The sequence below is a fragment of the Phoxinus phoxinus genome (assembly GCF_949152265.1).
Source record: "Phoxinus phoxinus genome assembly, chromosome: 16".
NCBI classification, from domain to species: Eukaryota; Metazoa; Chordata; class Actinopteri; order Cypriniformes; family Leuciscidae; genus Phoxinus; species Phoxinus phoxinus.
The window spans coordinates 10,916,767-10,930,125 of record NC_136891.1 but is presented as its reverse complement, the minus strand read 5'-3'; the positions used below and the strand labels follow the sequence as shown (position 1 = coordinate 10,930,125).

At 38.2% G+C, this 13,359-nt stretch overlaps 1 protein-coding gene across 5 annotated transcripts; it reads left to right on the top strand.

Moving 5' to 3' along the window:
• The first annotated feature begins 328 nt into the window (after window positions 1-328).
• Window positions 329-9,954, top strand: ankef1a (ankyrin repeat and EF-hand domain containing 1a). 5 transcript variants are annotated; one of them, XM_079584505.1, is made up of 10 exons: window positions 329-485; window positions 1,516-1,874; window positions 2,301-2,500; window positions 2,719-2,868; window positions 2,992-3,115; window positions 3,613-4,441; window positions 4,847-5,073; window positions 5,315-5,484; window positions 7,643-7,799; window positions 9,299-9,520. In XM_079584505.1, the coding sequence occupies exons 2-10, from the start codon at window positions 1,523-1,525 to the stop codon at window positions 9,370-9,372; spliced, it is 2,283 nt and encodes a 760-aa protein (XP_079440631.1). In that variant the 5' UTR covers window positions 329-485; window positions 1,516-1,522; the 3' UTR covers window positions 9,373-9,520. The 5 variants fall into 5 exon arrangements, with proteins under 5 accessions (XP_079440631.1, XP_079440628.1, XP_079440630.1 ...); XM_079584502.1 differs by having other exon boundaries at window positions 362-485; window positions 7,659-7,799; window positions 9,299-9,954; XM_079584504.1 differs by having other exon boundaries at window positions 362-485; window positions 7,662-7,799; window positions 9,299-9,951.
• Window positions 9,955-13,359: the final 3,405 nt, after the last annotated feature.

Here is a 13,359-nt window from a genome sequence, read left to right as displayed (position 1 = left end):
CTGTCTATGCTTGAACCCTACCCTCTTCCTGAGAAGGATTGAGTGCTGGTAGAAGTGATAACATTTTAAATTATGCATGACTGACTTTATGGTGAGAGAATCAAATCCCATATATGAGCATGGCTCGAGGAAGCCTCTCTTTGTGATAGATGTCACTTACTGTCACTCATTCAACAAGTTACTCACACGCTTGAACAAATTGCCATGAAATCTGATAGGCCGTTCCTCGTCAGGCTACTCAACCCCGGTCAAGTGATCACCTAAAAGTGCGGTAATTCTACCGGCCGCTTCTACATAAAAAAGAGGCGGGGACAATGAGGCGGAATTTAGGCTACTTCTTGAAGAAGCTTTGAGAGTTCACGAGCCACAGCGTGCTGTTGCCATAGAGACACACACACAGCGAGCACAGATCGACGCACCTGGAAACAATGTAACATTTATTGTAACTTTAACATTATACTGTTGATTTTAAACATCGACTACAGGTAAGGGAATCTGGCTGTTGTTTGACGTTGAATTTAAAAAACAAGTCTTGTAAAACTTGTGGATCCGATATAACTTACACAGACTATGCCTATGGTTGCTGGGATCGCATTTGTTGGGTTTTGGTCTCTGTGATATATGGCAAGTTATCATATTTACATTTTTGTCATCACTTATGGCATTTTATAACGCCTTGACTGTTTATAACGCCTTGACTGTGTATACCCAAACAAGTATTATACTTCAGTAGCCTACATAAAGTATTCTTAAAATACTTGTAGTACGTAATATCGGCCTACTATTATCAATGTATGCCTAACGTACTAGAATTATACTTGTAAGTGTAATAAGTTAATAATACTGCTTGCCACTAAATTGGCCCACTTTTTAGTGTATGAAAGTATATTTTATGCATACTTTAAATATAACACTATTAAACTAAGTACAAAACAATTAAGTTTTTCGTTTGTACTGCAACTAGGCTAAACTACAAGTGAACTCAGGTAGGCCTATGTAGTGATAGTTTTCTTGTCAAACACTTTTTAGTTTATGAAAGTAAAGTTACACTTTGAAGTAAACTCAGTAAACAAGTCTACTAGTTTAGTAGTTTTATACTGCAAGTATACTTGTAAGAGTTATCTTTAAGTGAACTCATTATTATAGTTTACTATTTATATATAACTATTTGCACTTTATACTACTATGTTCCTATTTAGATATATTTTTTTAACCTTTAACTGTACTTTAAATAGATTATAAGTAAATTCCTATGTACACTACCCGTGGATTACACAACAATTCACATACTCCGAATTAGAAACAATCATAAATCAATATTTTAAAACAAATCTATTGGATTGGATGCCAAAACATGTACGTGTATGTAAAATGATGTGGGGAAAAAACATTCTTACATGTTTTATGCACTTTGATAAAAATGTGTGTATTCATTTGTTACACATTCAAATAGATCAAAACACAAACAAATTAGAAAAAAATATGCAAATGCTACCATACATATAATATTTTCAGGTTCAAAATGTCATGCACCCCGGCCAAGGGAAGGCTTGAAGTTTTGCAGATCTACCGGCTGCTTCAGTGCGTCCAGGATGGAGAAAAGCCGTACATAGAGAAATTAATCAGCATGGGTGTTGATGACCTCATCAATCTCACCGAGCCACACGAGGGGTACGGCGTCCTGCACCTGGTATCAGTGGCCAACAATCCCGACATGCTGGAGTTCCTCGTAGCTCAGGGTGCCCGTCCAGATGTGCAGGACAGGAGGGGGCGGACACCACTGATGCTGGCCGCAGAGCTCGGATATGATGGCATTGTGTCTCTACTGGCCAAGAAGAATGCAGACATGAAACTTGTCGACAAAAATGGAAAAGGTAACTTTTAATTATTTTATTTTATTTTATTTTATAAGATAGTTATATATTAACTGCTACTTTTTATCCATTACATAAAATATGCACGCAACTTTTAAAAGCTTTGGTCAGTGGCAGGGTAAATAATTAGCGAACATCAATTAACTGTATAAACTTTATCTGTGGATACAGAATAATTGTATTTATCAATATACTTTCATATATATACTTACAATATACTTTCTCTCAAGGGTTAGATATTAATGAGGCTTACCCCACAATAAATAATTCTTCAAGAGAATTTGACAGCAGCCACATAGTCGACAGAGATCATCAATGGCTGGCACCATTATGCCAGTTATAGAGATTTATCTAATTACAGATCAGGGCACGACCAGTTAGTGTGTAAACCTATCCGAGTAATCCGTATTCTGGCTTCTCTCCCAGGCTTGCTCTTCTACTGCATCCACCCCACCAAAAGGCACATGCGCTGCCTCCAGGTGGCCCTAAAAGGCAATGCCGATGTCAACAATGTTTCAGAAACTGGGATGCCAGTGTTCCTGCTGGCCTGCGAGCAAGCTCAGGACTGTGAGGGAATGTGTCTCAGTATCCTAGAGAGAGGAGCAGACCCCAATGCCACAAATCAAGTATGCAAATGTTGTGTAATTGATAATGATATTTGAATCCTCTTTCCCTGAGCTGTATTCAAACAAACCAACCTTCTGATATCGCAGGCATGTAATTTAAATACCAAACCATTTGTTCATACACAAAGGTATTACATTGACTACACAGAATAACATGTAGGCCTCCTAGCTCTGTTGACTGGTGTTGGTAGATCGATTTTGTGTGTATGATATCCCAGAAAACCGGTTTGACAGCTCTGATGGAGGCCACCAGAGCGGGAGCAATAGATCTAGTGAGAGCCATCCTCAAGAAAGGAGGAAACGTCAATGCTCTGGATAAGAAGCGATTCCACTCAGCTCACTTTGCGGCTGAAAAAGGCTTCTTTGAAGTGAGTGTCACTTCTATTGTTGTATTCTTCTATTATATAAAAAGTGATAAAACAGATATAAGCCTATGTATTTCTCCCAGTGATTATGATCACTGCTTTTAATTCTAGTTATGCTTTTTCCAGATCATTAAGGTGCTGTCTGCATATGCAGCAGATTTTGGAGCGGTAACAACAGAGGGGGATTCACCGCTACACTTTGCTGCCTCTGGTGGCTACACAGATTGCTGCAGGTTTCTAGCTCAAAGAGGTAAATCAATTCATTCTAAGTTAAAACTATAAGACAAAATCATTAAACCAGGGGAGAAGGCTGCTTATAATTCATTGCATTTTGTGATTAGTTTCCATATTTATTTATTTTTATTCCTTTTAATTCATAAGGAAAGTTTATTTTCCTTTCATTCAACATTCTCGTTCTAGCGAAAATTTGATTGGTTCTGTAATCCTGCAGTTGTACTATAAAATGTATTTGTTATTATTATTATTATATATACTTTTTCCTAAATACTTGATTGTTTTATTTTACAGTGAAATATTACAATAGTAGTACAAGCAATATTTCATATAGTTTCATATTTTCATTTAGTAATAATTATAATAAATTGTGCAGCCCTACAAAAAAATTATTTGATCAGAAAACCCACAAATTTCCCCCCTAAATCATGCAGCCCTACTTTAACAGCAATCATGCTTCTTGATGTGGAACATGCTGAGCTTTATTATATTAAATGCAATTTCCTACTTCAGGATGCAATCCTAAATTGAAGAACCAAGAAGGTCTGCTTCCTCGTCAGATTGCTAAGGACTGTGGCCACAAAGCCACTGTAAAAGAGCTTAAGAAGGCTGAACGACTACATGGAAAGTTCTCAAAAGGGATGGGCGGCACAAATGAACCATGGGCTCTGACACTTCACGACTGGTCTCATGAAAACGAGAATGCGCTAAGAAGTGCTTTCGAGTCTGCATCAGACGGCATCATGGGAATAGAGGTGGTGTCCAGGGTGACGTTTGTGTCTGTTCTTCAGGAACTTCACGCTCCTCTAGATGATAAACAGATTCATACTCTTTTGCTTGCTCTCGATAAGAGAAGAGAGGGCTTTATAAATATCAATGACTTTCTAAGAGGTCTCAAATATCTTCCAAAGATATATGTTATGGCATCTTATGGGCCTAAGAAGAAGAAAGCAACAAAGTCAGGAAAGACCAAAAAGAATAAGTTAAATCTACCCATGCCCATCTGCACTGTCCCACCTGATCTCTTGCATCGCCGTGATGATGGTGGGCCTCCGCATTTTATGATTGAGAGCTACCAGCATTTTACAGACACCCACAGATATGACCGGGACCATCGACCAGCACATCCTATCGAAGATGATACAACGTGGTACATCGACGAGCCCGAAAAGATATACATAAACATGAACTACTGTGCTAAAACAGGAGATATCGAGTCTCTTAGGTTAGCACTCATCCAAAAGGTTCCAGTAGATGTGAAAGATCGGTTCTACAAGACGCCACTCATGGCTGCATGTGCAAGTGGGAACTTTGAAGTGGCAAAGTTCCTTCTTGATAATGGGTAAGACTTCTAAGTGTTGACTTAAAAGGATAGTCCACCCAATTTTCATAATTCACCCTCATGTCATTCCAAACCTGTTTGCATTCCTTTTTCTGCAGAACATAAAAAATATACTTTGAAGCATGTTGATAACCAAACAGTTTTGGTTCCCATTCGTTTTCCATTGTATGAACAAAAATACAATGGAAGTCAATGGGAACAGAAACTGTTGGTTACCAACATTCTTTAAAATATCTTCTTTCATGTTCAACAGAAGAAAAAAAGTCATACAAGTTTGGAATAAATGAGGGTAAGTAAATGACAGATTTTTTTTGGGTGGACTATCCCTTTAAGGAATTAATTTAAAGTATATTTACAGTGGCATATGTATATTATATATATAAAACACTAATAATCTCATTACAGGGCTGACATGAATGCATCCGATCAGTTCAACTGGACTCCATTGCACCATGCCTGTCATGCAGGACAGCTGGACATTATTCAGATGCTGCTGGAGGCGGGAGCTTCTGTGGACCCGCCCACTCTCAATGGAGCCACTCCCCTAATGAGAGCCATTGAGAGCTGTAGGCCGTCCTGTGTGGAGTACCTCATCAAAGCTGGGGCCAAGATCAATGCAGTAAATAAGACAGGTACAGTCCACTTTCTAGGAAGGACAGGTATTTTACAACTACATCTGATGGAACATAAATCTATTGAAGCAAATTCATAACCATTCGCAACCAGTGCAGACTGTTTCTACGTCATTCCCACAATGCCACCTCATCTTAGCTGGAGCGCTTTTATGAACACCCAGATTTACAGTGCATTAAATCTCTGAGATTGATCAACTGCTGTCATTTGAGTCAGGAACTTTCAATCTTTTAATTGCAGAGCAAAATTGCTTGGACGTTGCCCATGCTTATGCAGACTTCAGAGTGGTGGATTTGATCCAGGCTAAGATTAATACGCTACCCAGACCCAAGGACAACAAGAAGCCACAGCCTGTCAAACTCCACCGCAAACCAACACCGGCCTCAACCCCTAGCTCTACAAAAGAAAAGGTAGAACATGCGTACTGTATGTGATTCAGCATATCTACTGTACACACCTACCTTCATTTAAAGTCACCATGAAATCAAAATAGACAATTCTTACATTATTCAAACATATACTATGAGACTACGGATCAATATGTTTTGATGATATTTTAGTTATTTTTGGTTTGTTTCTACAATGGTCCTGGACTTTATACTAACACCAATGATATCAAATAATAATATTCAATATTAATACACTTAATATTCAACAATATTAGTGTTGATTTGGCTGGATTTGACTGCACTGACACTTATTGGATGAGAACTCAACTGAGCTGGATGATGACATCGCTAATTTAATAATTGATGATTAAAGGCCCGTTTACACCAAGAACGATAATAACTATAAAGATATAGTTGTAAAAAAAAATCTAAATTTAGAAGAATAGCAGAGTCCACACCATAACGATATAACGGATATCCATAACGGCATCAAGAAACTATATCGTTGGAATCACTTTCAGAATGATTTTTTTTCAGCTGATAAACAATTAAAAACTTTGGCAGCCAATCAGAATCCATCCTGCTTGAGCATTTAAAGGGCCAGACGATTAAACTGCACCATGTGCTTAGAATAAACAGAACGATATCGTCTGCTGGTGTGGACGCAAATATAGTTATCATTATAGTAATCTTTATACTTTTCGTTCTTGGTGTGAATGGGCCTTTAAAGCGGAACTGAATGAACACTAAACTGACTTCAGCCGAACAATGACACTATTTTCTTTTAGAGCTGCTGTACAGCAGAAATTAATGTAAAGCTGCTTTAAAACAATCTGTATTGTATAAAGTGCTATATAAATAATTGTGACTTTACTTGACCGATGGTGCAGATTCAGCATCACACAATAGCAAACGCTTTCAGATGCGCAATTCACGTTTTTTTTAATCCATTTAATCCAAAACAAATTTATTCTGCAACCAGAAGTGTCCCCTAATAGGGGGTTATAGACTGCAATATCAGTATTTGTCCTAATGTAGAAATAAATAAATAAATCACCACATATTTGTCAGAATTACTATTTTCAACAATTTAAAGGGGGGGTACAATGGTGTTTCATGTATTCAGAGTTGTTTACAGTGTTAAAGAGATGGATTCTCATGCTAATAATGGCCAAAGTTTGAAAAGTTATTTTGAACGAATAACAGAGAATTTCTGTGCTGAAAATCATACTTCCGGGTTGCAACACGTTTCGGCTGTTTTTTTTCTATCGTAGATCTAATGACGTAGACCAGAGTGGAACTCCTTATATGAGCATTGCTCTCGGAAAAGCGCGTTCACGCACACGTCGACCAGAGGAGAGAAAGACCGCGCTCATCGAGGCGCTACTACCGGAAATCATCATCAGCAGCGCTAAATAGGAATGGTTGATGTCAAGAATGTCTCCAAAAAAGTGTGTTTTGGGATGTGAGGGAAAGTTTACCTTGTTCAGCTTCCCAAAGAACCCAGTGTTACTGGAACAGTGGATGCAGTTTGTATTTCCGGGACAGCAAAGGAGTGTGGCAAGTGCGGTTTTGTGTTCTGGTCATTTCAGTGACGAATGTTTTATTAACAAGGCCCAGGTCGTCGCTGGATTTGCAAACCAAATACTATATATATATAGTAATATGGCCTACCGCACCACGATCGATAATAAGCAAACCTTCCCGGGCGCTCCCGCTTGACTCTATAGCTCCGCCCACGCCCAGAATCAAGGACCTCGGCTTTTTCCGGTTAGAATCGGAAAGCTGTATTTTTATTTTATAAATATGATGAAACTAAAGACTTTTTGGAGATATGAAAGACGCACTATTACTCTATAGGTACTCAAGATTAACATGAGATTGACTTAAACTAAGTATTTTACCCCCCCTTTAAGGTTTTCATTTTAAAATTGCTGTGTCATTTCAAATCTAAGCTGAGATGAAAACCATCTGGTTATAAACACGAGATGGCACCGAAAATGAAAACCCAAGCAAAGAGTAAGTAAATGAGTCCAGACGTGTCATATTACCCCCCCAACATGGCACTGCCGGCTTTGTGACTCTGTTAGTGTGCTCAGGGAAACCCCGCTGAACCTTTGTTGAAAGTCACACCATTGTCAATGTGTCATCACGTCCACTGTCTTGATTACGGTGTTAGCGCTTTATCTTCTCAGCAGGGCACCGTTCCCACTCCCACGGCCTCCTCAAACTCAGCAGTCAAGAAACCAATGAAGAAAGACAGTGTTATCGTGCACAGCACTCAGATCACCAGTGGCAAGCTCAACAAATTGGACATCAGTTTTGTGCCAAGAACGGTAAGCTGGACACCACACACAGGTATGCACAGAGAGTATGTGAGCTAGGCCTGTGTGAGCAGCACAGTGGACCTCATGTACTAATAACAAGTGTTTTCATGCAAAAACAGGTGAATGCAAACATACATTTGCTCTTACTCTTACTCTCATTCTATTTCACATTCTACGTTCATTAATCTGGATTATTCTTCATAGATATGTCTCCATAAAAGGGCTGTACTCACAGTAAGGATACATTCTTCTTTGCAAATGTATCCACATGCTCACATTTTACATGAAAGCACATGCAGCAAGATCTTTAAAGTCCCCCTGTAGTCAATTGTATCCCTTAAAAGTAATCTTTGATCACCAAAATTACATATTTAAATGTTTTTTTCTGTGAAGAAAATTCTACATGCCTTAAAATAGTTTGAATGTAACTCTACACCCTTTGCCTCATTTAGTATACGCGGTTCTATGAATATGCAAATTAGCCCCGCCTCAACTCACTCACACCAGCTCAGAGATCCACTCGTTGACAATCACACTTTGACATGATTGGTTACAAGGTAGTTTGTGACGACAGGAAGTTACACCAGTGATTTCAAAGCGCATTTTTGACTGTCTTTGGTTCATTGCAGTTTTAGGAGAAAATACTCAGCAATGGTGTTGACTTATGAATTTACGCATGGTTTGTCTTAAAGGAACACTCCGACTTTTTGGGACTTTAGCCTATTCACCTTATCCCCCAGAGTTAGATAGAAAGAGTTTATATCTAACTAACAGAGTTAGTTAAAGCATATTAAAATCACCACATAGTAGTGTTGCCAAAAGTACCGACTTGAAATTTTTTAAATGTGACGATACCAGCATTTCCCTCTAGCATTTTGAGAGCTTTTGAAAGGATTCTTAAACACCCCTGATTGGCCATTGTGTTCACGCGCTCAACATGTCTGTGAATGGCTACAATGATCAACGCTTCAACAACATGTTGTCTTCACCGAGCATTTACACAGAGACACATGGAAGTGTTTGAAAGCAGGCATCTATCAGCGGATATATTAGGGATCAGCTGATAGGCCAAAGTCGGTACTTTTGACAACACTACCACATAGACATGTAAACAACATTAAAAGCTTGGTTTTCACCACAGGGGGACTTTAAGTAAAGCCATGCTAAGCATTCCATTCTCAAAAACATTTGAAATATACACGTTTTACATTGGCAAATTTTTTTTCAGATGCATTGTATGCAGAACCTATTTTTGTTACTCTGAAATACAAGATTTTTTTTATTTATTATTATTATTTTAATTATTCAAAACGCTGTTTATAAGAGCACCAAGATTGTGATTTTAAAAAATATATTTTTCTTAAATTTAGAATTTAATACATGAAAAAATATAAATATGTGCGTACAAACTTCTAGTTTAAGAAAGGATGAGATGTCATGTGGACAAAAGATTAGCACATTTATTTTCAGTGGATTATGATATTTGTTTTTCCTGCTATTTGTTGTAGACGTGGAAAAATCAGCTGACCACAAGCGAGCTGATGGAGAAGAAGGCAAGGAGAAGGCAGCGTTTCAGTTTTGAGGTGGACTTTGATGACTTCAAGATGCCATTCAATAAAAACATTCAGAAGAAGTCCGTGGAGTTTGAACTTACTGACTGAAAGGTGAAAACCTGTCTTAGAACAGCACTGATGCACAGATATCCTTGCTTGCTAACGCAACTTTGCACAGACCCCACAGAACAAAAGGGATAATAATCTTTGGCATGTCCGTTTAATTTTAAGTGAGCAGACAAACAATTTCTACCTGGCAGACAATAAAATGGACAAAATAACTAATATACATTTTATTGTAGATAATCCATAGATTGTAGATAATCCCTGTCCCATAGAGACCAGGGGCTGGACTCATGACAATCTTCTTGAGGAAGAAGGCAAGACATTTCTTAAGATAAAGATATGTTAAGAATTCTTAAGTAATTCTCAAAAGAATTTCTTAAGAACATCTTATTTTTTACTTGAAGAACATGACCGGCACCGTGTGGTGTTATCCGTTGTTATCTTGTTATCTGATTGTATGCCGGTTCTTGCCAAAGACTTGCAAATCAACTAATCTTTTTGTACCGCCTGCAATTTGCCATAATAAATGATTATTATTACACACTATCTTTGTCACAACTGGTTTAAAATGGGAGCTCAGCACTTGCCGTTGCATTTTTTTTATGTGCCATGTATTATATATTTATTTTGTGCTGAATGCTGCCGAAAATTATGTTGTAATTATAAAATAAAAAAAGCAGTTCCTGTTTCAGTTGTAAAGCCATGCTAAGCATGCCATTCTCAAAAAATATTTGAAATATACACGTTTGTTACTTGATTACCAAAAAGTCACTTCACGCATAATAATGCGTTTCACTTCAGTGTACTCATGCACATCCCTAATAGTAATATGTATTACAAGTAGCTAGTGTTATGTTGTAATGCTCAATAATTTATACAAGCCAATAAATGAATTAAACATCTTACCTTAAGTCAATTTAAGTCAAGTTGGATGTTAACCTAACTTATCCTAAGAACATTCTTTTCAGGAATTCAGTTTTGTCTTTAGAGTCATTTTAATTTTTTTGTAAATCTGGCCTCAGAATATCATAGAGACTTGGGGGTCAGCTATCTTAGCAACCTAATAGCAATGTCCTGACAACCTTCTAAAATGCCTTGGCATCATAGCGTCAAACTTTGCATGGGCATCAGCACTCTAGTTTTGGTACCATTCTAACATACAGTGTGTTTTAAGCTGTGGTTGAGGGATTAATACTGCATGTCTCAGGGCTGCTTCTCTGTCGCCTCAGAGAGGGAGTAGGTACGTTAAGTAAGATTGATTATGCGTTTAGGAGAGGCAGGAGATGAGCTGCTGCCTACGTGCTGGCATGCAGTTTGTCTCCTCCATGTCTCAGCGTCTGTCGGCGTTGCTGAGTTCAGGCCTTTCACCACAGGCAGCGCTGCGCAAAACCCCTCATGTTGTTTATCTCAGGAAAAAACCAAGCTATTCCATCCACATGCTTCAACAAGAATACATTATCTGCTGATTAACCATGTCTGATATATTCATAGTGGAAATGTGTGATTAGAACTGTGACTAGTAGAAAGACTTCCAATAAAAGCTGTTCTTTTTTTGTTTTCTGTACTTTACAGGTTACTGAGACGGCAGTGGTTTCAGAGTAGATTCTAGATTCTTTCTGGTATAAGGAAATGCGCCACTCGGCTGTCCTTTTTATTGCACAGTTCCTCCAACAGATGGCGCAATAGTGTTTACATACGAATAGTGTCTGTTTTAGATGGCTGTTGTTGTGAGATCCTCAAGAGCTCTTGTGTTACAGCTCAGCACTGCAAAATAATATTCAAAACTATTGTGATTATTCAGAGCTCTAATTTGATCTCCGTTAAAATAACGTGTTTGAGAGTAATTCAAAATGTGCAGGTATGGATTGCATGTATTATGTATCACACAGATGCCATTTTAAGTCTCTTTCCATAAACATTCTCTCTGATTTTAGTCCCTGATGTATATTCTGTTAGTTTACAAACCAATAGAAATGTACCAATAGTGAGTGAAATGGATTCTTACAGCATTAAAGAAATAATTAGCCACATCAAATCAACGTTTCACTGTAACCACAGAGTAAGATCTGTTTAAAATGTCAATAGTGGCGTCTGAAAAACAAAGATAAGGTGTTTTTTGTTTGTACGACATGGATCTGATTAAATGCACACGTCTGCTGATACCAGCGTTTACCACCGAATTCGATCATTAGGATTGCTATGCCTTCAAGATCTGTTGGGCATGGTTACATAACAAAATAAATGGTTAAAACCAACAGCAATAAACCAAGGCTATTGAAGCTATGAGGTTTTTGCATATCCATTTGGTATCCAATAAGATTATGGAGAATTTATGTCAATTATCAGAAACTGTAACTAGCATTGGAGAGACATATGATTCTAATATGTGCATGCATTTCTAAATAGTCTTTTTTTTTACTACGTCTGTTCCAGAAGCTGAGAAAGAGATGATAGACAACAAAAGAGCAAACATGAGAGTGGCAGAGAGAGATATGGGGCAGCTCGGAGAGTTAGTGCATCAGAGAGAGAGAAGGACAGGGCGAATGAAAGCGATAGTGTGAGTGTGAACTCGTCTGTGACATTCATCCCTGTAGATGTGGGTAACAACACAGAGTCGTATGGGGTGAGTCAGGGATGGAGGGATGGAAATAGAGGAGTGAATGTTTTATAAAATCAATGCTCTTGGCTTCAGTGTAAACTAGATCTTTCAAGAGTGATGAGCGCGCACATGCAAATTTAGTTTTTATGTGTGCGTGTTTTACGAGTAATCTCACTTGATGTTTTTCTTATCTTGATACTTTGTTCATTGTTGTATTTAATAGGATTTGTCATAGTTAAATTTTTTTATGTTTTTTTGTGTCTTATGCTGACCAAAGCTGCATTCATTTGATTAACAATATAGTGAAATATTATTACAATTTTAAAGAACTGTTGTCTGTAATAATTAGGGCCCAAGCCCTGAAAGGGCGCAGAGCCCTATTGTTCTTCTAAGGGTTTTTTGTTTTTCTTCTTCTTCTTTATAATAATTTTTTTTCAAGGTTTTTGCCACTTTTGGGGGCCTTAACGTGCTCAAAAACTCTTGAAACTTTGCACACAGGTCAGAACCCGCGGCCATTAGAGCCGGACTGAAGCTGGTACCCGGGCGTGGCAGGGGGGCTCGACAGCGCCCCCTGGAACGGGGTCCGAAAACTTGGTCCATAAATCAAACACGCTTGCATGAAATAATATGAAACTCGGTACACTTATAGATCTCATCGGTTCATATATCCTTCATGCTCTGACTTTTTACCCCAGCCCAACAGGAAGTCGGCTATTTGGCGTAGTTTAAAAAACACATGCAATGGAATTTAAAATCCTCCTCCTAGACGATTCAAACAATCACCACGAAACTCGGTGTGCATGAAGTCAAGACATGGAGGATGAAAAGTTGCGAGGGGATTTTTGATATCTCGAACGGTTTGGCCGTGGTGAGGAAACAAATTTATGGCGAATATTGGAAACAGGAAGTGTGTTATAACATCCTCATACATTAATTGATCTTGATGAAACTTCAGCAGTGTGTTTGTTGTAAGAGGCCGATCACATGGATGTGACTATTGTGAGTCAAAGTTATAGCGCCACCAACTGGCAGCAGGAAGTGTGTCACTTTCGAAATGCTTTGAAATCACCCTCTTATTTTTACCCGATTTGCTTCAAACTTCATCTGTATAATGTAAACACACGACAGATGTAGACCTGTGAAAGGATTATTGATATCTTTAATACTGTCGCCATGGCAACGCTTTAAACTTTTATATTCTTTTTGGATGCATTTGAGGCTCTTAACATGCTTCAAATTGCATGAAACTCAACATGCATTTGACATTTATTGTGTAATAGACATGTGCGAAGTTTCAGAAACGGGCGTGGTAAGGGGCTCAGTAGCGCCACCTTTAGTCAAAAATGGGGTA